The sequence below is a fragment of the Centroberyx affinis genome, unplaced genomic scaffold, assembly GCF_046629955.1.
Source record: "Centroberyx affinis isolate AG114_WGS23_722 - 3 ecotype Tasmania unplaced genomic scaffold, CSIRO-AGI_Caff_v1 ptg005128l_1, whole genome shotgun sequence".
NCBI classification, from domain to species: domain Eukaryota; kingdom Metazoa; phylum Chordata; class Actinopteri; order Beryciformes; family Berycidae; genus Centroberyx; species Centroberyx affinis.
Window position 1 is genome coordinate 117,823 of NW_027282542.1, and position 25,440 is coordinate 143,262.

The following is a 25,440-nucleotide window of genomic DNA, read 5'->3' on the forward strand; positions in this document are numbered from 1 at the left end:
GTGGAATAAAGAAGGAACTCTGGTATGATGAGTTTCCCCTCAAATTTACTTAGAACTTTTTTTTCTATATCATATGACAATGTCACATACATATTCTGTATCTGCTCATGCCAACACTTCATTGAAGCTATAGCATGCTTATATTGGGTGAAATATTCAAACCCAAGTCACCATTTTGTTATGTATGGAAGCCCATTTCCGCCAGTGTGATGAAAAAGAAGATCCTGTAAGTCATTATGAGAAACCTGCTCAAAATAATGACTTAGTATCTCAAAGATAGTAACTCATTATTTTGAGAAAGTTTCTCATTGTTTTGAGATACTAACTCATTATTTTGAGAACGTTTCTCATTGTTTTGAGATACTAAGTCGTTATTTTGAGATACTAAGGCATTATTTTGAGAAAGTTTCTCATTATAATGACTTACAGGACCGTTTTTTTCATCACACTGGCAGAAATCGGCTTCCATAGTTATGGCTGCTCCAATACAGATAGTCATGGAATTCTGGACAAAATCATATCTAGCAATAGAAATATTCTCAGATTTGGGGCAGAGAGACAGAATCTCATCAAATGTGGGTCCGTGGCCCTAATGTGGACTAAACTAGGGGTCCTTGATATGAAAAAGGTTGAGAATCACTGCTGTAGCTGGCATATTGGGTTAAGTGTGCTTCTTGTCCTCAGTACCAAGGAGCTGTTCCCAGGGCAGCTAGGTTTTCCACAAAAAATACCCATGCGTGTGTGTGTGTGTTGGACATCGAGCACCGAGACACTCCACAGTCTCCTTACACAGCAAACCTCAAGGTGTCCAGTTAGTGGGATATTTTGACTCAGACATGTTTTTTTGCATAGTTTGTCAGGTGAATCGGGGCCTTCATGTTGTTTGTGTCTTCCAAAATTTCGCTCGAGTGCGACACCGAAAACAGCCGATCCACTTGTCCTTTCATTGATGCTTGTTAAAGCTAACAGGAGGGAGAAACAATACTTGGCTCCAGATTAAACGATGCACTCCGGTCCCTGTAGCTTTATAGCAGTTGATGATTACATGCTGTTTCTCCTAGTCTAATTATCTTATGGGTGGGATTGCTTTAGGGTGCCCCTTATAGTCGCTATAGTGTTTTTTTTTTTCCAGCTACAACATGTGGGAAGCTTTTGATTTCCAACACGGTCATTATTTTTACCAACTGAAAGATGGCAATTACCGGTAGCCATGGCTATTTTTTTTAGCACTATTTTTAGCGGAATGGTTCAAGAATAGACTGTTTTGACCGTGTTAACGCGAACCCGTGGTCACGGCATGCTATTCTTGTGCGTGGGGAGGGGCGAGAGAGAGAGAGAGAGAGAGAGAGGTGGAGATAATAACATCTATATACTCAAATAAGTCATCGGTCATTCAACTGGTCGTCTGAATTGGGCTCCCGTGTGAATGCTGGCCCTGGATTGTGGCACAAAATAGTGTAAAATCAAATTCTGTGGGTTGGTAAATGCATGAAGCCCAGATCCCCTTCCCTCTCCGTACTCAACTCCCCTGGCTATCGGAGCAGACAGTGATGCATGTCTGACTGCACTACTGATTTGATGGGACTTGATTTAGGAAATCTCTTCTCGGAGCCAATTCATGTTTCTCCTCCAGCGGCCGATTCTCTGTTGCCCTGACAGTCCGAAGACAGCTTGAATCATGCACTTACCCCCAGTGTATGTGGGGGGGGGGGGTTTTGGGGTTTTTTTTTCACTCACTGGAGCCATCGGATGTGAATCTTTGGACAGTCCGGACTCCAGCGGAGGAAGACAGAGAATAGGGTGAAAGAAAAGGAAGGAGCTGCATAGGGTGGAGAGGTGGGGGGGGGGGGGGGGGGGGGGGGGGGTGTAGTGTTTCAGTCCTTCACTAGGGGGAGCACTCGGTCTCCGGCAGGCTTTGGTTGCTCTCCCCCTCTCCACCCACCTGTCACGCTCCTAGACACTGATCTCAGGCCAAAGGTATATATTTCCTTTTATGACCAATGTGATGGGTCAGCTGATTCTAGATCGGCTGAGTTCATGGGAGTGTGTCAGTGGCAGTTTTCCACTACTGACTTCAACTGCCATGATATCCTCTATTGCAGTTATTATTGTTAGTAGAAATAGCAGTTGTAGGAGTAGTAGTAGTAATAGTAGCAGTAGTATTAGTTTTAATATAGCAGCAATAGTAGTAATAGTAGCAGTAATAGTAGTAGCACTAGTAGCAGTAGTAGTAATACTATAGTAGTAATAGTAGTACTAGTAGCAGTAGTAGTAATACTATAGTAGTAATAGTAGTAGAAGTAGCAGTAGTAGTAATAGTAGCAGCAGTAGTAGTAGCAGTAATAGTAGTAGCAGTACTAGTACTAGTAATATAGTAGCAATAGTAGTAATAGTAGCAGTAATAGTAGTAGTAGTAGTAATAGTAGCAGTAGTAGTACTAGCAGTAGCAGTAGTAGTAGTAGTAATAGTAATAGTAGTAATAGCAGTAGCAGTAGTAATAGTAGTAGTACTGGTAGCAGTAGTAGCCTACTAGCAGTAGTAGTATTAATGTAGTAGTAGTAGTAATAGTACTGGTAGTAGCAGTAGTAGCAGCAGTAGCAGTATTAGACAATGTAATTATGTGTTATGTAATTATGTAATTCTGTATAAAGTCAATCTAACAACAAAAGTCTTTTCAGATGAGGACAAAATCTTTGCATCTATATGCCTTTGGCATAGAGTGTATCTGCAGATCCATGACAGGAGAACGCCTGTATACTGCCATATACAGTATATCATAGTAAGCCGTATCAAACTGTAGGCCTGAAAATATCCATCCATCCATCCATCCATCTTCCAACTAATACCCGTCTTGTCTCCTTGTGTTTGAATGTGCACTCCAATCCAGCCAGAGGCTCAGTGATCCATGCATTAAGTAATACAGCTCCAGTCTGATGATGATAACCAGAAAATTGGAGTAAGCACGTTTTTATAGACTGTATATAGGGTCCCTGATTTAATTCATTATAGAGACTTAGAATCTGACCCCGAGTTTACTTTTCCGCCGCTAGGGGTCGTATGAGGTCTGCGGATTTCTCTCTCTCTCTCTCTCTCTCTCTCGCTCTCCCTCTCTCGGAGCTGCTGCTTGGCTGGAAGAGAGATAATAACGTTACTACTACTGGGTGTAATTATAGCGCACAGCCTTGAGAGCAGCACATGAATGGCGAATGATTCACTGCATACATATCACAACATTTGCATACATTAACCCGATTTATTCAGCCTTCTTTGGCGCTACATAGACGCCTTACCACTAAGTCAACAAGTTACCTATTCACTATAATGAGATATTCCCTCATTATGTGACGGATTTTGCATCAAGCCCAGGTGGGAATATCAATTTCTGACCACTTTGGGGTTAACAGGTGGCTGGGGTCAATTATAATTGTACAGTCGTGTCATTTTCTGCCCAATTCTTTACTTTTCCATCTCTCTCTCTCTCTCTCTCTCTCTCTATCTATCTTTTGGGTCAGGTATTCAACACAGAGAGAAGCGCTCACCAAGCCAGTCCAGGCACACACACAGAGAGAGAGAGAGAGAGAGAGACAGAGAGGAGAGGAGAGAGAGAGCGAGAGAGAGAGAGAGAGAGAGAGCTAGAGAGAGAGCGAGGGAGCGAGAAACGGGCGGGCCCAAGCGCTGACGGGCACCCGCGCCGTCCAATCGGAGGCGGGCTCCCGGCTTGATTGACGGCCTCGGGGGGCCGCGAGGGGGAGGCGCGTTGCGGAAAAAAGCAAAGAGTTGAGTGAACAGCATCAGTACAGAGTAGAGTATAGGAGACCGCAGTGCAAGGAGCAGGGTGCCAAAAGGAGAGAGAGAGGGAGCGAGAGAAAGAAAGGAGGGGAAGAAGTCACAGAAATTATTTTATACTTAGGGAAAAGCAGAAAGGGCAAAATGCGTCTATTACATGTCTTGTGTGGATTATGATTTTGGATTTTTGGGGTATTTTTTCTGTTTTTGCGCAAACTAATACCACCTTCTTTTTTTTAGACTGGCTTCATCACTCCAGCACTGCGCTTCATTGGAATGTGCGCTGTAGCCTCTCCGGGACGCATCTGAAAAGCAAGTGGTGCTTGTTGAGCTGAATAGAAATAGCTTTTTTTTGCTGTAATCAAAGCTGCGCAGGGGGGGGGCATACTAAAATATCAAAAAATGTCTCTCTTTTGACGGGACTACTTCAAAAAAACAATATCGGACTGATTTCTCCGAACGCCTTACACATTTTTTGGAGACTTTTACGCATTTTGGAGACTTTTGCCTCCCGACTAAAATGGGTGATGGGAATTGACGCTTTATCGAATCAAAGAGGATAATACGGTATATAATCTTTTTTTTTTCCCAAGTGCACTTGTTTATCCGGCGATGATTGTGCTTTTGATTGTCCTGTGCATCGCGGATGGAGTGCTCTCTCAGATACGCTACTCTGTGCCGGAGGAGGCGGACCACGGCACCCTGGTGGGGAATATCGCCGAGGACCTGGGACTGGACCTCACCAAGCTCGCCTCCCGCCGCTTCCAGGTGGTGCCCAGCTCGCGGACGCCGTACCTGGAGGTGAACCTGGAGAACGGCGTCCTGTTCGTCAGCGAGAAGATCGACCGGGAGCAGATCTGCAAGCAGAGCGCCAGCTGCCAGCTCAACATGGAGGTGTTCCTGGAGAACCCGCTGGAGCTGTTCCGCGTGGAGATCGAGGTGGTGGACATCAACGACAACCCGCCCAGCTTCCCGGAGACCGACATCACGGTGGAGATCTCCGAGAGCGCCACGCCGGGCACCCGCTTCCCGCTGGAGAGCGCCTTCGACCCGGACGTGGGCTCCAACGCTTTACGCACGTACGACATCACCACCAATAACTACTTTTACCTGGACGTGCAGACCCAAACGGACGGCAACAAGTTCGCGGAGCTGGTTCTGGAGAAGCCGCTCGACCGGGAGCAGCAGGCGGCGCACAGGTACGTGCTGACCGCGGTGGACGGGGGTCAGCCTCCCCGGACGGGCACCGCGCTGCTGGTGGTCAAAGTGCTGGACTCCAACGACAACGTGCCCGTGTTTGACCAGCCCGTCTATACGGTGAGCCTCCAGGAGAACGCGCCGGTCGGCACCCTGGTGATCCAGCTGAACGCCACCGACATGGACGAGGGTCTTAACGGGGAGATCGTTTATTCCTTCAGTAACCACATCTCCAGCCGCGTCAAGGACCTGTTCAGCATAGACGCGCGCACCGGGCGCATCGAGGTGCGCGGCGAGGTGGATTTCGAGGAGAGCAGCCTGTACCAGATCTTCGTCCAGGCCAAGGACCTGGGGCCGAACGCCGTGCCCGCGCACTGTAAAGTCCTGGTGAAAGTGACCGACGTGAACGACAACGCGCCGGAGATCACCTTCAGCACCGTGACCGAGTCGGTGAGCGAGAAGGCGGCCCCGGGCACCGTCATCGCGCTGCTGAGTGTGACGGACCGGGACGCGGAGGAGAACGGGCAGATCCACGTGGAAATTCTCGGCGACGTGCCGTTCAAATTGAAATCCTCCTTTAGGAATTATTTCACCATTGTAACCGACGGGCCGCTGAACCGGGAGCAGGCGGACTCCTATTCCGTGACCGTAGTCGCTCGGGATAAAGGTGCGCCCTCCCTCGCCACCAGTAAGTCCATCAAAGTGCAAGTGTCGGATGAGAACGACAACGCACCGACGTTTACGCAGCCCATATATGATGTGTATGTGACTGAGAATAACGTGCCGGGCGCGTATATCCACGCTGTGACCGCTCTGGACCCGGACATCGGGCAGAACGCTCTCATAAGCTACTCCATACTAGAGTGTGATATCCAGGGCATGTCAGTGAAAACCTATGTGTCAATCAACGAGGAGACGGGCTACCTTTACGCGCTCAGGTCGTTTGATTATGAGCAGCTGAAGGATTTCACGTTCATGGTCCAGGCGAGAGACGCGGGCAGCCCGGAGCTCTCCTCCAACGCCACGGTCAAAGTCATCATCGTGGACCAGAACGATAACGCCCCCCTGGTGCTCGCCCCCCTGGGGAAGAACGGCACAGCCAAGGAGCCGCTGCCCCGCTCGGCCGAACCGGGCTACTTGGGTCACCCGCATCGTTGCCATGGACGCGGACGACGGCGAGAACGCGCGGCTCTCCTACAGCATCCAGAGGGGAACGAGAACGGCATGTTCCGGATGGATTGGCGCACGGGCGAGCTCCGCACGGCCCGGCGGGTGTCGGTCAAGCGGGACCCGCACCAGCTGTACGACCTGCTGATAGAGGTGAGGGACCACGGCCAGCCGCCCCTGTCTTCCAGCGCCAGCGTGCTGGTGGTGCTGGTGGACAGCGTGGCCGAGGGCCGTGGCAGCGGGGAGAGGGGAGGCGCCGCCAAGGCCAAAGACGGCACCCTGGACCTCACCCTCATCCTCATCATCGCGCTGGGCTCCGTCTCCTTCATCTTCCTGCTGGCAATGATCGTGCTGGCGGTGCGCTGCCAGAAGGACAAAAAGCTCAACATCTACACCTGTCTGACCAGCGAGTGCTGCCTGGGCTGCAGCTCCTGCTGTTCCCGGCAGGCCCGAGCCCGCAAGAAAAAGCTCAGCAAGTCGGATATCATGCTGGTGCAGAGCGCTGTTAACGTCGCTGGGGCCGGTACGGCCCAGGTCCCTGTGGAGGAGTCGGGGAGTTTCGGCTCCCACCACCAAAACCAGAACTATTGCTACCAGGTATGTCTGACTCCAGAGTCTGCCAAAACCGACCTCATGTTCCTAAAGCCGTGTAGTCCGTCTAGGAGCACAGACACCGATCACAACCCGTGCGGGGCCATAGTGACAGGGTACACAGACCAGCAGCCTGACATCATATCAAACGGCAGCATTTTATCAAACGAGGTAAGAGTTCCTCTCATACCTATAACCCTCCCTTCCATTCAAAAAAAAAAAAAAAAAACTCCCAGCATGTATAATAACCTAATTCATATACAATAACCTCCCCCTTAGACTGTGTTAACTGTAACATGGAAGCCTGCCTGTTTGATTCAGCCCTGTGTGATAATCACAAATTGATATACATCCTTTACATGAGGTGAGACAAAAATGAAACACTTTGGATAGATCAAACTTTCATACATATAAGCCATTTCCATTTCCAAACTGATCTCCCCTCAGCTCAGGCATGTCAAGCCAAGTGTTTGAACCGACTCCCTATACAAATGGCTTTTTTAAAATTATTATTAAGTGTTAATATAAGCGGCCACATCATCTTGACTGATTTCCGGAGAAGGCTTTAAAGCAAACATGATGATTAGGCTCCCGGCTGCTGACATGTTGCCTTCGGCGATCCCCAGGGAGGCTCGGCCCTGGAATAGCAATGATTGCATGTTTATGTCGTTTGCTCCAAAGTGTTTTAGTCTCCTTGCTTTTAAATAACGAGATGGATTCAAGAATAAGATAAAGCATAAATAAGGGTAACGTATGGTGCCTTGGAGGCTGCTGGATGCTGTGGGAGTGTATGTATGTGTATGTGTGTGTGTGTGTGTGTGTGTGTGTGTGTGTGTGTGTGAGTGTTAGGACCGAGTCTCCCCCCGGGGAGAGAGGAACATTCACATTAAGCATACCGGTCACGATGTTGCTGAGTCGCACTAGAACAAAGATGCGTCTCTAGCTTTGCCAGCCTGAATAGGTGCATCCACTTCATCTTACGCCTTGGCAACATATCTGTAAGGCTACGCTGGAAACATATCTCCCGGTACCCCCCCCACCCCCACCCCTTCCCCTCCTCCCCACCCCGAACACAGACTCTCTCCCCTCACCCGAATATGAACGATAGCTTTAATTGTCGAGCACGACTCATGTTCATTTCATACCTAACATCGACATCGGCACTGTGTGTGTGTGGGTTGCATCATTCCTGGCTTGGTCGGTGCAATTTTTTTTCTTTTTTCTTTTTTTTTTGGAGGCTTTTTTCTCTATGCTAATCGTGTTATGTAAGGCCCCCCCCCCCCCCCCCCCCACAGCAGCACCAACTGAAAAAAACCCTCCCCCTTCTCTTTCAGACCAAACACCAGCGAGCTGAACTCAGCTACCTAGTTGACAGACCGAGGCGTGTCAACAGGTAAATATGGAGACACACACACACACAGAGAGAGAGAGAGAGAGAGAGAGAGAGATTCTTGCCAACTTCAGCCCTGCAACCGCCGCCTCTGCTATCCATTCTGTGGCACAATCCACCTGTGTGAAGCCTCTTATCTGTCAGCCTACTTCACTCTATAACATCATTTGTCTGATAGCCCCGCTGATAACTCTAATTACTGTGATGGGGAGAAGACGACGAGATGGGATCAGGGGGAAGGATTAAGGAAGAGGCTGGCTGCTGTGCATTGCATTGAAAAAAAAAAAAAAAAAAAAAAAAAATTTCTAATAATGAGAAACTGATAGGTCAGGCATGTTATTGGAAAACGTCTCGAAATGCGAACGCGAGGCTGTGATTCCGTAACGTTCCCTTTGGTCTTTCGCACAGTTCGGCGTTCCAGGAGGCCGACCTGGTCAGCTCGAAAGACAGCGGCCACGGGGACAGCGAGCAGGGGGACAGCGACCACGACGCCACCAATCGAGGCCATTCCTCTGGTAAGATCCGGATCTGGGAGTGTGTGTATGTGTGTGTGTGTGTGTGTGTGTGAAGGGGGGGTGGGGGGGTGGGGGGGTCACGTCTGGTTTCCTTGTACGCGAGAGCTGCCCATTCCAAAGGGGGGGGGGAATCGATGGCTTGTTGACTTGTATGGGGCTTGTTCGTTCGCTGTCCGCCTCTCCGGTGCTGAACGAACGAATGAACGAACGAACGAACAGCGGCCGCTCTGTTGCTCAGCTGCTGCCGGGGAAAAAAAAAAAAAATTAAAAGCTCTTTTGAATGGGGGGGTGCGGGGGTGGTGGGGCATGTCTATAGTCAGCAGTATCTGAGGCGTCCCAGTGTGTCCCGACGATCTGCTTTTTTTTTTTTTATGCCGATCCAGTTGTAGTTTGAGACGTTCCCGTTATCTTCGGCGACTCTGTGGCCCCTGACTTTCTTCCCTACCTCCCCATCCCTCCAGAAAAAACGAAAGTCTGGCTCGTTCATCACGGATTCCCACCCTCCCCTCGCGAGCGTACGTACGTTCCTTGATTGGAACACGTCGCTCAATTTCCGTCCCAGCATCTCTTGACACGGAAGGGGGGGAACGTTCGGACACCGGGTTTTCATGTTGAAAGAAAATGAATCCCTGGCCGCCGTGTTGTTGTTGTTGTTGTAAATACACCGGTGTTAATGAGGGGACCCTGCCACCCCACCCCACCCCCCGGTGAGCCTCGAGAAAGGGCCCCGCTTGACGAGATGTGACGGGCCTTTTAATGAGACGGCCCCCCCCCCCCTTCATGCGCTGGGAACGGGACCAAGTAGGTTTGCGCGGCCGAAGCGGGGCAGGAAAACAAACCAGCCGATTCATTCGTTCATGAAATTAATTCATTCATGTATTCGCAAGTTACTGGATGCTGCTTTCCATCCCTCCCTCCTTTGCCCATACTTGCCCCTTCTATCCGTCCTAGAAAAACCTAACCACATTCTTCCATACCCATCCTCTTGTTTTTTAATCTTCCCTGCCTAAAGGACCCCATCTGAGTACGTACAATAGTGCCATCTGAGTACGTACAATGGTGCCATCTGAGTACGTACAATAGTGCCCCGCTGAGTTATGAATGCGGGTTTGATGTCTTCATTCATTCGTCCTCCCGTGAACGGGGGGGGCCTGTCATCGCGTCCGGTCGGGCCTGCCCCGGGGGGCCCTCGCCACGACGGGGGGGGGCCCTCGCCGTGCCAAATGAAGCTCGATAGACCTGGACGGGCTACACAGGCCTCGCAGAACTATACAGAACTGTACTTTACCCGCCCACCCGTCCCCCCCCCCTCCTCCCACTTCCACCCGAGAGTCATACCTCCCAACGTTTGCAGCAATTGTCTCATTTTTTATCACCGGAGCACTTTTTTTTTTTTTTTTTTTATTCATTCCTAATCGGGCCCGAGCCAGCTGCTCTTGCGTGGATGGAGTTGTCCTATTTCTAGCATTTCATGTGAATGCTGCCAACGCCGAGTTCATATTCCGTTATGAATAGTCACATTCTCATATTCAGGAGGGGGGGTGGAGGGGGGGGCCCGTCCCGCATGAGCGCGGTGGCTGGCTCGGTTCGTGGGGGGGGGGGGGGGACTCGACTGTCAGCGTCTATATCTCGGCGTTTGATCCGTTTCCAGGGCCACCAGCACTTTTTTTTTCTGTTGACTTTGAGTACCCTTGGTGTGGCAAATAGGATACAGTTGCTTTGTGGCAGAGTTATCGGAGGGCTTAGTGCCTTTAAACAGATTATTTGCTGTGCGTTAAGTCTTTGTTTGATTAGGATAATTGATAGCGTGGCTTAGCATCCTCTGCCTCCACAGTTCTGGAAAATAACACAGGCTTATTCTCTGTGTGCTAATTGAGTTTGACAGTGGCGAGGGTATACTTGAACTACTTTAATAAATGCTAATGTTAAATAAACACGCATCCATGTATCCATCACAGTTCTGTTAGTGTATTCTCGTCTCTGCTTGTGGCTTGATAGGGATTGGTTGGTCAGTGGAAGAATTCACTCAGTTTTTTGCCACCTTGATCTGATTTTTAGAGTTGTTTTGTTGCTTTTTGTGGGCAATTGTATTGATCTATGACATAATACACTAGCAATTGACAGATAAACACTCAATTTGTCCCACTAAGATTTGTTTTAAGTTGTTTTTCCCACTGCTGGAAATTGGTGAGAGATGACAGGATGGTGCTATTTTCCCCTCTCTGTCCCTAACCAGTCCATCTTCCTCCCCTCCATTGTTGAGTTCTTTTTTTTTTTTTTTTACCATATTGGTTGTTTTATGTTTTGTTGACACAGTGGATGTGTCGGACGGTATTTTTCTCCTACTGCTGGCTGCGTGGTGCCAACATTTCCTACTGCTTCAGGCTGCGTGCTCGGTTGTTTTCTGATCAAAAAAAAAAAAAAAAAAAAAAAAACGCTCCATTTTTCTCGGCCAGAATATGCAGCAGAAAGAATCGCCTGGTCGTAGGTCTCCCAGGAATTACTTAGGAGAGGGAGAGCGGTCGCGTTCACGTGGGAATACTCAACAACTCGACGGATATAATGTGAACAGGGTGAAATGCAAAAAAAGGTTACCCCCTCATTTTTAATTTCACAGGCATTTGATGAACTTTCAGGGGCATTGTAGCCCTGAGCCTCCATTAATTCCCGACCCCATTAGTTCATTTGAACGGTTCAGGTCAATCGCGTTATTATTTACCGGAGCATGGCCAGTACATGGATGCAACACCGATGTGGATAGAAATCTCCTCGATCACTCTATCGCTGCCAGTCTTTCCTTAGACTATTTTCAGTATGTGGTGGATAGCGACTGGCAGTATGGAAGAGAGGGGAATGACTTGCAGTAAAGGTCACAAGCAGGATTCAAATGAACAATGTTGCAAATACTGTACATTGTGTACCGTGATGTACTGCAGTGTGCAGATGTGTGTGCAGTAGGAGAAATATTAGGGTGTGACAACCTCTCTATGGATGCATGCTTTAGACTTGAGATTTGAGAAATGCCAAAAATATGCCAAAAATATGGTATTTGGTATTACTGATACTATCACTATAACTACTACTACTACTTCTACTACTGTTACTACCACTATAACTACTACTACTACTACTACTGCTACTACCACTATAACTACTACTACTACTACTACTGCTACTACCACTATAACTACTACTACTACTACTACTGCTACTATCACTATAACTACTACTACTACTACTGATACCACTAAAGCAACTACTATTGCTACTACTACTGCTGTTAATGCTACTACTACTACTACTACTCATAACACATTCAATGTTTATGTTAAGCATTTTGAACTGCGTTATAGTTTAATGATTAACTGAGTACATCACACAAATATTCAAAGTATGCCACTTTCAAAAAAACAAAAAAAAACAATTGTCACCTTTATAAACCTTTCATTTTCGGTGGACATTCCCATTATTTTGCTCACAAACTTCACAGCAAGCATGGTCTCAGATCCACACTGCTGTCGTCATCTCCTTTACAGCAGTGGTTATCAAAACGCTTTCATGTCACAGACCCCCAGATAGACACGTGTTAGGCCGTGAACCCCCGTTTGATCAGATCCGATCAGAGTCCCATATGGGAAGATTGTAGCTTGTATTGCAGAGCTGGCGACACTGTATGTGGGGGGTATGGTGATTGTATACATTCTCTAATTGGGCAGATTTCTAGCGAGTAAGTGAAATTATAGTGAAATTAAACTATTCCACATTTTTGCTGGCGGACCCTCTGGAACCCCACCTTCACGGGGCCCCTGGAGGACCCCCCCCCCCCCCCCCCACCAGTTTTGAGACTCTCGCCGCATGTGTCGCGCACTTAAGAGTCGAGTCGGCTATGCACCCCCCCACCCCCTTCCCAACGCTGCCGCGGCGAATTCCTCCTTAGGCCTGCGGTTCACGTTATCGCCGTGGTAACAGCTCACTGATCAGTAATTCATTTTTTCAGACCTCTGCATACCAATTACCAAATGAAGGTTATTATCGAGACTTTGCGTTTGCCCCCGTGCGCCGCGCTGCCCGGAATGCTAAGATGAGACGAGGGCATTAAAAGTAACGAGGGTCAGCGCGTCTGAAGATCTCTCCCTCTCTCTCTCTCTCTCTCTCTCTCTGTCTCTCTCTCTCGCTCGCTCTCCTTGTTGGCCTCTCTTATTTGTGTTTGGTTAAGCGTGAGACTTGTTGACACAGTTTCCTTTTCATCCCGGCGGTTGAAGTGGAGGGCAGATATCCCGCCGCCACCGCCGCCGCCTTATAATTCACGGGCCGCTGTTTGCTCTGGGAAAATCGTTAGAGAACTACACAGTCGGGCGATAAGGGTATTATCCGCAACCTTTATTCACATTTTAAGCGTGACTGAGGGTGGGGGGGTCAATTTTTTTTACAGCCGAAGTGTGTTATTTTATCCTTTTGATTCGATGGAGGCTGTCTAATGTGCCGGGGGGAACATCTAATTTTCGCCAAAATGTCAAGAAATATCATGATGTCTTGATCTGGCTTTTTGGCTGAAATGGCCCCCTCGCTCTCTCTCACTTTATGCGTGTGTGCGTGTGTGTGTGTGTGTGTGAAAGAGAGAGAGAGAGCATGTACGTGCAAGTCCCGTCTTATCTCTGACTGAGAGTCTAAATGCCACATTTCTCGTTCCCATTTTGAGAATTAACACAGCATCCATTTTGTAATTTCAGTAGAGCACTGTGTCCTCCTTACAGTCACGGCTATGGGAGGTTTTTTTTTTTTTTTTTTTTTCTCTCCACTTCCATTCTGTTCTGGGATGAAACCAGCCTTGGTTTTCTGCTGCTACAGAACTTACACTGCGGCGCTATTGCATGTCCAGGTGCATTGATAGGTTTAGTGCGAGTGTGCTTTGGCTGGTTACACATCAAGCAAAAGGGGGCTTGCTGTACAGTAAGTAGTTTCCTTCCCGTGTAAGAGCCCATATTAAAACGTAATGTGATGGTGTATTTATGGCATGTTGGTTAATATTTAATAAGAAACCCTCTCGTTAGGAGACTGGGCACTTTTCCAAGCTGTTAGTGACGGCAAGCCAAATTAATCCGCTTTGTAACAAAGCAAATTCCCCCTTTGCTGACCGCTACAGACACACACAGCAAAACGCACACACCCAGACACACACACACACTGCTTACTTGGACAGCAGTAGTCTTAGCCTAATCAGTCTGTATTCAGAGGGATTAGCAGGAGATAGCCCTAGCTGGACAGTTCAGATTTCAGCCCCAAACAGCGACTCAGACACACATACACAACAAGCAGATTTAGGTTGGATTTCAAAAACATGCACACATAGGCTCCAGGCCCTACTGCGGGGAAAAAAAACATATGGGGGCAAGGAAAACACAATTTGGCTTAAGTGGTCCATTCAGCCTGAATAGCTGCACCGAGTGACTCACTTCGTCGTTAACTCTTTTCCCTTCGTTCTTTTAACAAAAGGTGATTTTCTCACGCGCCGGATTCCACTTAGAGAGCGGACCTTGAAAACACCGAAAGCCTTGGGAAATAATTACTACCGCATTGAAAGCGGCCAGGGCACGCTCAAACTGGTTTTTTTTGTGCCGTACCTGCAGCAGCCATTCATGTGGGACAATAGCCGTTCCCAGCTTTGAAAAAAAAAAAACGGGGGAGTGAGATGTCGGGTCTGGGCTGGGACAGGGGGGCAGTGCCGGGTAATCCGATGCTATTGAGTTTGTGGTTTTCGTTAATCTAATGCCCGAGCTAAAGGTAGCCCAGGCAGTTTGCTGGTAATGGCTTTGAAGAGTGTCCCCCCCACCACCCCCACCCCACACACACACACACACACACACATACACACGCTTTGTCATATAACCACCAACCTTTGCGAGATCCCTGATATAGCACATCTTGGGAGAGCTTCCCCCCCCCCCCCCCCATCCACATGTAGATGCAACATACATGTAGATGCGCGCACACGCTCACAAATGCCTGCCTGCAACACACACACACATAAACATATATTTGAAGCAGTAAGTCAGTCTAGATAGTCAATACGTTTATTCAATCAGGCAGGCAGCCAGTCATCCTTTCAGCCACTCACTCAGCCTGTCGGTGTAAAAATGATTGTTTTTCTGCTTAATTGGAGAGTAGGAATAACAGAATGGTGGTTGGTGGCCTTACTGGCGAAAATCAAGCCGTGGCATTGATTTCATTCTCGAAAACATTGGCTAGCACAGTTCTTGATTATAGGATGAACAATAGACTAAAACCGTGACTCTTACAGAGGGGTCAGGGTGTCCTTGAGGGGGTTCCATAAGTCTTTGATGGAGTTCCAGGGGTTCTTGAGGGACTTCTAGGAGTTTTTGAGGGGGTTGCAGGGGTCCTTGAGGGGGTTACAGGGGTTCTTGAGGGAGTTCTAGGGGTCCTTGAGGGAGTTCTGGGGGTCCTTGAGGGAGTTCTGGGGGTTCATGAGGGAGTTCTAGGGGTCCTTGAGGGAGTTCTGGGGGTTCATGAGGGAGTTCTAGGGGTCCTTGAGGGAGTTCTAGGGGTCCTTGAGGGAGTTCTGGGGGTTCATGAGGGAGTTCTAGGGGTCCTTGAGGGAGTTCTGGGGGTTCATGAGGGAGTTCCAGAGGTTCTTCAAGGAGTTCCAGAGGTCCTTGAGGGGGTTCTAGTGGTCCTTGAGGGGGTTACAAGGGTCCTTTAGGGGGTTCCAGTGGTCCTTGAGGGAGTTCCAGAGGTCCTTGAGGGGGTTCCAGGGGTCCTTGAGGGGGTTCCAGGGGTTCTTGAGGGAGTTCTAGGGGTCCTTGAGGGAGTTCTGGGGGTTCATGAGGGAGTTCCAGAGGTTCTTCGGGGAGTTCCAGAGGTCCTTGAGGGGGGTGCAAGGGTCCTTTAAGGGGTTCCAGTGGTCCTTAAGGGAGTGCCAGAGGTTTATAAGGGAGTTCCAGAGGTTTTTTGGGGAGTTCCATAGGTTTTTGAGGAAGTTCCATGGGTCCTTGAAGGAGTTCCTAACAACTGAATTCCCAATTAGAGAATGTCTAAGAATGACTATTGTGGTCCTAGGTTTTACTCTCACCACTATTATCTCTCCATGTACAGTATAGACAGTTGTACATTCCACTACTAAATCAACAGCAAGTAAAATCTTCCCATATGGGTCTATCAAATGGTGGTTGTGGTCTAATGTGTGTTTCTATTCGGGGGGGTCTGCGACATGAAAATGTTGAGTTTTTAGTTTATTTAATTTGTGGTTAAGATGTTTCTACGATCAAAAGAGAAAAAAAATGAGATTAGGTTCTGAAATCATTAGAGAATCCAGAAGAGAAAGAGTTCATCCTGAGGTGTTTCCATGGACCAGCAGTCCCAGGAGGCATTTACTTCCTCACTCGATCACTTTCCCCTACATACTGAGCCTTTATAGGGTGTGTGTGTGTGTGTGTGTGTGTGTGTGTGTTAGCAGAGAGGATTTATCTATCAACGGTGCGGGCGGCTTTGATCTTAGCGATGGTGAAAGAGAGAACCGTGCCATGAGGAATTAGAGAGCATATCACACACATGCACACACCCACCCACCCACATACACACTGTGCATGTAGTTTTGTTAAAGTACACAGGACCAAGTGTGTGTGTGTACGTTTGTGCACGTTTCCTTTTAGTCTTGCTTGTACATGAACTGTTAATGACTTGAACACCAATGAACGTCTCTCTTCTCCTTCTCCTTCTTCCCCTCTGTATTCCCTCTCCCCCTTTTTTCTGCCTCTTCTCCATCTCTTGTTTCCTTCCTGCCTCTCTCCTCTCCTTCATCTTTCTCCTGCTTTCATTTCCTTCCTTCGGTCTCTGTCCCTGCCTACCAATCTCTGTTTTCCCCTCCCTCCCTCCCTCCCTCCTTCCCTTCCCGTCGGCTAGGCGCTGATCTGTTCTCCAACTGCACGGAGGAGTGTAAGGCCCTGGGCCACTCCGACCGCTGCTGGATGCCGACCTTCGTGCCCTCCGACGGGCGCCAGGGCCCGGACTACCGCAGCAACCTCCACGTGCCCGGCATGGACTCAGTCCCGGACACTGAGGTATTTGAAAGCCCCGAGCAAACGGCCGATAAGTCATTCTCCACCTTTGGCAAAGAGACGCCTCTCAGTCACCAACACCAACACCTCCACAACCACCAAAACCACCACCACCTCCACCACCTCCACCACCTCCAAAACAACCACCATCACCTCAGCCACCACCCCGCCCAAGGCTCGCTAGAGAGGAAAGAGTTGGAGGCATATCTGCCTAGCGCCAGAGCACCTTATACTCCAGCCTATTTAAGTGAGTATTCTGCTTTTGCTCTACAGCTCCGGCCCTAACAACCCCCCCCCACCCCCCACCCCCCACTTCCCCACGCTTTCTGATCTGGTGATCAAATGATGTGCAAAAAGAAAAAGATTCTAAATTCAATTTTCGCCTCTCCCCCCCACCCCCCCAACAACGATTGGCTGGCAAGCAGCGTGAAATTCGTTTCACGTCTGACCCCCCCCCCCCCACCTCCAGTCCACTCAGAACCTCTTGTCAGAGTGTTTAACTAACTCTTCCCTCTTTCTCAAGCATCTCCATTATCTCTGAATGTGATGATCTTATCTTACCTCACCTACCGTTTCAATTCACTCTCCCCCCCTCCCCTCCCTTCCCTCCCTCCCACCACCACAACCACCACCACCACCACTGACTGACCTGTGGGCCATTCCAAATTAAATGTGCCAAAAGCAATTACGATCCATAAGGTTGCTTTGATGTGGGTGGAGATGTTAGCATTAAGGAAGGTCTGTCTCATTACGGAAAAAATGGCTCCTGCAATATAAGAGACACTTCCCCTCGCAGTCAGACAGGGAATGAAAAATGGCTGTTTTTAATCTGTTAAAAAAGAACGGCAGGCAGCGAGCTTAACATCTCATTCTCATTCGGCGGTCGCCATTGCGTTAGTGCCGAGGATCAAAAACCCGTTTTAGATAATTGAGAGAAAAAGCAGCGAAAGGCGCATTTCCCAAGGAATTACTGTTTCTAAACTCTCATTCAAAGGCCACAAAGAGATACATCCTCAATCACTGCAATTTGGTGATAATGCTTAATTATAATTTTGTCAAGCGGCGCCTGAAGAGGCCCCTTCTCTCATCATCCGACACAGCTAGCTGGAATTATCAAACTGTCAGAGCCCCGCTGCTTCCCTAGCGCCATCATTTAAAACCACAGCATGCTGTTAAGAGCAGCAGGAAAAAAAAGTTTTTTTCTTTTAATTAATGTTTTATTCATTTGCTATCTTCCTTTTTTTTTATATCCTGGATCAAAAAGCTATGTCCAGCAACCTGCCAATTACACACATTAGAATTTCTTATTCTTTAGCAAAGGCTGTCTTCCACCGCAGCCGGTAATGAGCGGCGGCATCATCGCATATTACGATCATCAGGTAACACTTGACTTCAGGTGCACCGCGATGCATTCCAAGCAGATTAAGAGGAGATGAAACTTTATTGATCCCGGTGAGGAAATTAGATGGTTGCCGCAGCAAAAGTAAGATGATTCAGCAGGGGGGAAAAAAAAGAGCAGAATATAAGCACACAAATAGAATATAAAATAAGCAATAAAAACTGTATAAAATAATAAAATCAATACAGCAATAAAGCAGAATGTAGACAGTTGCGGGGTTATATAAGCGTATGCTGTTGAAAAATAAGTATGTACAGACGGCATAATGGAATGTAAAAATACCAGTATGAAATCGAAAACATAATAAAAATATGCACAACATAACAAGGAGGGAGATATGTGAAAACTGATATGTGAATAATGTAGATAGGCGATTTTACAGCAATATACATGATGTGCAAATGTGCAGGATATCATAAAAACAATAGAAGCAGAGATAAAATTTTCTTACACTCTAACCCTCAGGGAAATAGTTGCCCCATAAAGTATTGAACCACCTACATTTTTTTGCATTTAATAGTTTTTGTTCTATCATACTCATTATAATAGTTATGTTCTTAAAAAGCTATGTGTTTATGATGCCTTATGAGCACCATTTCAAGCAAAGGGTCCCACCAAGTCTGCCATTCCCACCCCCTCTCCTCAAAGTAGATCACTGTGGTCCTTATGCTAATGGTGTCAAGGGAGGGAGGGGTGGGTGGGGGGGTGGTGGTAAAGAGGGAACAACAGAGTCAGAGAGGAGGAGGAGGGGGGGGGAGTGGTGGCGGAGGAAGGGATAGAATGATGATACTAAGAGGCCGAATATCTCCCTAATCTGATCTAAGTCAGGCCAGTGATACACAGAGCCCCTTTTGTCCCAAAGATACTGGCCTGGCCTGGGGTCGGGTCGGGGTGGGGAATGTGTGTGTGTGTGTGTGTGTGGGAGGGGGGGGGGGCGGCTGATGCAAACCAGGGACCAGTGATTGCCATCATCGGACTCAGACAACATGGAGCTGGGGAGGGGGGTGGAGGGGGGGAGGCGTGAAGGAGAGGGTCCAGACTCTCTGTTTTTTTTCTCAGCCGTTCGAGCTTTTGGCCCCATTTGAGGTCCGCCGCCCCCCTTTTGTTGTCGTCCTAAATAAATTGGCCGTGCAATAATCAACCCCCCCCCCCCCACACTCCACCCACATTCCCATAGACACCCCCCCACCCCCCCCTTCCCCCATTATCCATGAGCGATTGAACGAGGGTGAAGCAGCATGGGATGCGAGACTTCCTAGGTCTCGTTTGGGGGTACGTTCGCGAACTGTCTGACTCTGTGTGAATGAGGTCATTTAGCGCGTCATTTTTAGTTATTGTGTTGTGTTCTTATTTTTTTTGTAATCTCTGACACCCAACCCCCCCCCCCCACCCCCCCCACCCTCTAACCAGGCTGTGTTTTCTCTGCTTGCAGCGAGGAAAAGGGTTTGCTAGCTCCTTTCGCGTGGACATACCGGAGACCGCGTGACTTTGCACAATCAGTCCCAACGACAAAGGCTAAAAAAAGAAAGAAAAAAAAAACCACACACACACAAAAGAGCATCAAGTTTTCAACTCCATTTCCTTAGCGGCCCACGCCTGACGTTGCCCTTCCCCTCCCCCTTCCACACCCCCAGCGGAAAAAAACACAACACACACACACACACAAAATGAGGAACTCTGTGGGTAACAACCCCCCATAGGAATTAAGCATTCCCCTTTTCTGGAATTCTTTGGAGCACTGCCGGGCTTTGGAGACACCCTACCCTTTGGGATTGGTTGGAAGTGCGTTGGAGAGGGGTTTCGGGGGGGGGGGTTGGATGGATGGTCGCGGGCAGGTAGACGGATAGCCTTACCGGGAGGACCCCGCCACTCTCAGCAGGACTGAGAAAACAAAGAGTTGAAAACGGAACTAATGGATGGATGGATGGATGGATGGAGGAGAAAGGATGGCGGAGAGACGAAAGGACATTGATCTCTCCATCCTTTTCCAATCTGCGTGTGCCTGTTTACAGCACTAATGTATACATCTTTAAGAAAATCGAGGAAAATTAAAACCGATGAGGACAAGAACAAAAAAAAAAAAAACGACAACATACAAACATTAAAAGACAAATCGAAACAAGAGCCAACCGGAAAAACCGCCACTGAGCCCTTTAGGCGTTTGTACTCGCAGAGAGAGACGCCAAAATTGTACAGGAGAATCTTTGTGCATTTCAAAATGCAATACCACTGTTTTAGAATTAACTATTTTCTATTCTGTTCGTGTGGTCAGGTGTCTCTATTCCGATCTACTTCAAAACTTTGTAAGAAAAGATTGTGGGCAGGACTTTTTGTTTTGTTTTGCTTTTTAATTTTTTTTTTATCTTTTGATTTTTTTTTGTTGTTTTTGTTTCGTTTGGGTTTTGTTTTTCACCACATCGTGGGCTTGGACAGTGTTTGGCCTACACCTTTTGATTCTGAGGTGTCAAGTAGTTTCTATCATGTGTGAGAAGTGTTTACTGTACTCTTTTAAAAAGCTTCAAAAATGAATATAAAACTCTATATATAAATCTATCTATATCTACTTGTTCTGAAGGCGTGCTATCCGTTTTTGGTGGGTTTCCTATTCAGAGGTTCGACTTTCCTGAAGCTCTTAAAGTGCCCCTGAAGGAGGCTTGTGGTTTTCGCAGTAGGAGAGAGACAGAACAGCCTTAGCAGATGTAAAACCAAGTTCTCATTGTTTGGCTTTATTTCATTTTTTTCCACTTTTGGATATTGATAAAAACTCATGTCTATAAATAAAAAGGAGGTAATAATTTAGATTGAAATCCATGGTAATTCTGTGTCATTGTAACCAAAAAATAACGGTCCATTTATAAAGAAACAAAAACAAAAAACATGGCCAAATACAAAAAGGTGTTGTACACAATGCAGTTGGAATCCAATACACACACATTCTCTCTCTCACACACACAAACACACCAATATGCCAACAATAAACTGAAAAATGGTAAAAGGAAAGTGTCATGTGGTTTATTTGAATTTAATTTGTATAAATATAAGTGTTCCCATTACAGGAGTTAAACCTTTCCTCTATTTCTATACATGGATGATCAAAGATGTTTAATGTAGACATTGTTAAAATTTGATTTTGTGTGGTGGTTAAATTTAAAGTTAATGCATTTGCAAAAGTATTTCCTTTTTTACAGAGTGTTTCAGACTAACTCCTGATTGGCTCCCCTCACTAAAGATTGACTGAAATCAGGCCAGTTTGCAGCATTACTCATTTGAACTGAAGCTGGTGTTGTCAGCCAATCAGAGTCTAGTATTGTGAGGATTAAGTCTTTAAATTAATTTAATAAATACCCATTTAACTAAACGACATTTATTTGCAAAACAAAGAGTATTCTTATCCTTTATCCTTATATCTTCTTATCCTGAGCCATAATATATTTGAAAAAAAAAAAGAATAAATCATGAAAACTGAATAATATGGCACCTTTAAAATGTTGAAAAGGACCAGGTCACCCAGCCGATCCCTATTTTGTGTAACATTTAGTTGACTTTTGATTCAAATTTCTAAAATTCTCAGTATCACTGTATATTTCAATGTATATGAAAAACTACACATATACTATATTTTCCCAGCATTATAATCCCTTCATGCTGTTTTTTTATTATCCTCATGTCACTAAGCTGTGTGCAACGCTACATGGTTTCATGGTGTATTTGACCCCCCCCCCCCCTCCCCTACGTAACAATAAGTGTCCTCGATGGAGGGCAAACTCACCCTCATTAACTCTCAATAACAAATGAGTTTGTGTGTACAGTTTTGGGTATACGAGGGAGATTATGCGCATGACAAATCAGCTGTGTTGGTGGGTGAAGTCCCCCTTCAGCGGATGATATTACCGCCCTGCGACTTTTACGACAGTCGAGAGACAAACATATGGCGGACATTTATTGCGGGCCCAGACTTGTCGTTTGCGTTATATGGCCGAGATTTTCAAGATTGTAAACCTTTTTACAAATTTTATTTGGAGCTGTGCAGTCAAACACTAGGTTAAAGACCTGTGTTGCAGCACGGTTGTGAAATCTTAAATACGGAGTTCCATTCATTTTCTTTGGCTCGATGTGTGACATCAATTTGTGTATCGATCGAGTCGGCTGATTAAAGTTTTCCAGCGGCCTAATCCGAACGTGAATGAAACACTAAATTAAGCACAAAGATTACCTCACAAGACACACGACAATAGCTGAACATGACCTCAATATGTTTTAATATGGAAGAATTACCAGCAGTAATCATGTCGGGAAAAAAAAAAAAAAAATGGATGTAACGAGAGCCCTTTACCGTCTTCCTCCGAAATGTTGACACACATTCTGTAATCCACTCGTTCATTTTTTTTTTACAAATGCAATGTAGATTTAGGGAGATCTTGTTGTGTGTTTTTATCTGTCTGAAGTAGAAGTTGTGCCTGTAATCCAAGGTAGATTATGGTATTTGCAGATGGTGATGAACCAATAATGCAATGGAGTTCAGATACACACACTAAATCACCCTTAATCCTGCTTAATCTTCCGGTACATTCTGAATATTCATTGATTTGTTCATCCAACATCAACAAAAGGCAGACGCCTTTGTTGCTGCTATTACTCGCACTATAAATATCACAAACAAATGGCAAGGAGGGATAAATAGTGCCAGTGAAATTCCTCTAGTTCGTGCGGTTCTCTCTCTTCTCCTTCGAATCCCATTCCGATGTTAAATACCGGATGACAAATAGCAAGGAACTGAAGTCTCAACTGTTCGTCCGGACCCCTTTTGTTGCCGCGTAATGAGGGCAGAGCTATCGGAGCAGCACAGTTTAGATTGAGGACAAAAGTTGGAACGGAGAGCAAGCGCAGTATAATCATATCTATTTTCTTGTTAAATGGAAGCTATTATGTTTGACCTCCACTCGCGCTAATCTCTGTCACAAACCAAAAAGTTTTAATTTCCGTGCGCGCGGCTATGCACACGAGGCTCCAAATGAGAAAAACCATTAGAGTATAATGAAAGATAATTTAAGAACAAAAAAAAAAAAAAAGACGACTTAACAATTCCCCAAACAAACCGGAGGATTTGAAGGGAGGGCGGACGGTGAGAGAGAAAAGAGAGAGAGAGAGACGGTGACCTGGAGAAAGAGAGAGAGAGAGAGAGAGAGAGAGAGAGAGAGAGAAGGGAACTGACTTTCTATTTCCGGTGGCGGCGGCGGTGAGGGGGGCATCGCGTTAACCGATAGCGAGTTTCAAAGTCGTTCACTTCGGAAAGGCAAAGCGGATTAGGAGCCGGAACTTTTTTTTTTTTTTTTTCATGGCGGAGAGAGCGCTCCACTTTGCAGATGCCGGACTCGGAAAAAAAAAAAAAAGACTCATCACAATGGCGGGCGGTGAGCGTCTTTGCGGGTGGGAACAGTCTCCAACATAGGGTGACCACATTTTCAAACCCCCCAAACCGGGACCCTGAAGTTGTACCGCACCATAGGCGTTTTCATCAGGATGGGGGGCAATTATTTCAGCTCTTAGCACACCTAGTGACTGCACCTTTCAACACCATGGACAGAGCCTCAGCAAACCAAAAATGATGTTTTGTCTTCAAAAATCCACCAAAACATAGTTTATGTGGTGCATTGTTTATGTTTTTTGATTGGGTTAGGTAATAATGAGCGGGACAGAACATGATAAGCGTCTATGTAAGTGCTGAAAACAAGTATAATGCTATTATTATTATTTTAATTGTGGTGAAAACCGGGACGATTTGGTAGTGAATGTTGAAAACCGGGACTTTTTAGTGTTTTACAGATATTTGTCGGGACTCGGGACACCCATCTTGAAACCGGGACGATCCCGGACAAACCGGGACAATCCCGGACAAACCGGGACGTACTCCAACCTGTCCAACCTCGATTATGGGGGGGGGGGGGGGGGGGAAATCACAGAAAATCACAAAACTGGCAACTTTTCGGGCTTCTAATGCTCCTGTTTTGTGTTTCCAGCGTACAGCGTGACTTTCCTTTTACAGTCCCACAAAAAGAACGAAGATTCGTACAAAAAAGATTCGAAAAAGAAAGAAAAAGATTCGCGTACAAAAATGAGGTTCGCAGTCGACACCTTATCACCGTTCCTTCACATCACCGGTGAGAATGTCTCCAAAAATGTCAAAAAGCTTTTCAGAGCAGCCTTGTTTTTTTTAGCCAAAAGGTTTCACAAGGGGCCCCCAGGGATTGTGGAATTTTTGTCGACCATGTAATTACCCAATGGAAGATAAAGCGGTCCTATTATAGGTATTCAAATTTTCCACTGTTTATATACATAGATGATTGAATATGTTTAATGAAGACATTGTTCGAATGTGATTTTGTTTGAACGGTTCAATTTAAAGTTATTGCATTAGTCAAAATCCAGGCAGTTTCAGTTTCAACTCCAGTAAACACAACTTGGACGTGATTGGCTCTGTTTTGGCTCTCTGATTGACTGTTCTGATTGGCTCCCCTCGACATAATTACTGAAATCCGTCCAATCAGGCAGGTTCGCAGCCTTTGAAACTGGAAAAACTCGAGTCAGCAGGTTTACCTCATATGAATCACCAAGAACGAACCGCAGCTATTGGAATACAAAATCGTAAAAAAAAAATTAAAATCCACCAAAAAGATTTCACCCGACAACAGCGATATTACTCTTCTTCTTCTCGCCCCTCGTCTCGCCCTTCCTCCTCCTCCTCCTCCCTTTTGTACTGCTGTCTCTCCGGGGGTCTCATCACTTCATTTGTCCCGTCGCAGGAGTGGCGATGCAGAAGACATTTTTCTCTCTGCTCCCCCTCAGTTCTCTGGCATCCAGGGACGGGGTGTGAGGGATTGGGATGGAGAGAGAGAGAGAGAGAGAGAGAGAGATGGAGGAGGGATAGGGAGGGTTTGACTGATATGGGTTTTTGATATTTCTGGATCTTTATGACATAAATCCATTGTATAAATCACAGTATGTAGTATCAATTTTATGAGGTTGGGAGCTTAAACCTGTTTGAAATATGATTGATTTATGCTAATATGGGTGTTTTTTTTGTTTCTTTTTTTTACGTTAACTTTGTATTTTTACGTCAGTAGTGCCAATATTCAATATCTTTAAATTTAACAATTTTCATAGCAAGTATTCAGTGTTTCCCCCAGAAGCATTGCCTATTCTTTTCAAGGTGGGAACTCAAAATTCAAAAACGAAAAAACGAAAAGTCTCAGTTGAAACCCAGTTTACAGTAATAACAGAACAAAGAGGCTGGCGCTGTTTGTCTCTCCTCCATTGTCTCTCCCT

At 46.5% G+C, this 25,440-nt stretch overlaps 1 protein-coding gene across 1 annotated transcript; it reads left to right on the forward strand.

Annotated features, from left to right (window-relative positions):
- Window positions 1-4,398: 4,398 nt before the first annotated feature.
- LOC139666782 (protocadherin-10-like) lies at window positions 4,399-16,965 on the forward strand (the record flags this gene model as incomplete). The annotated part of the gene is given in 6 exon segments (XM_071546100.1): window positions 4,399-6,123; window positions 6,125-6,188; window positions 6,191-6,912; window positions 8,076-8,134; window positions 8,540-8,646; window positions 16,564-16,965. Coding segments are annotated over 6 exon segments (3,079 nt in total), but the record flags the coding sequence as incomplete, so codon positions are not given.
- Window positions 16,966-25,440: the final 8,475 nt, after the last annotated feature.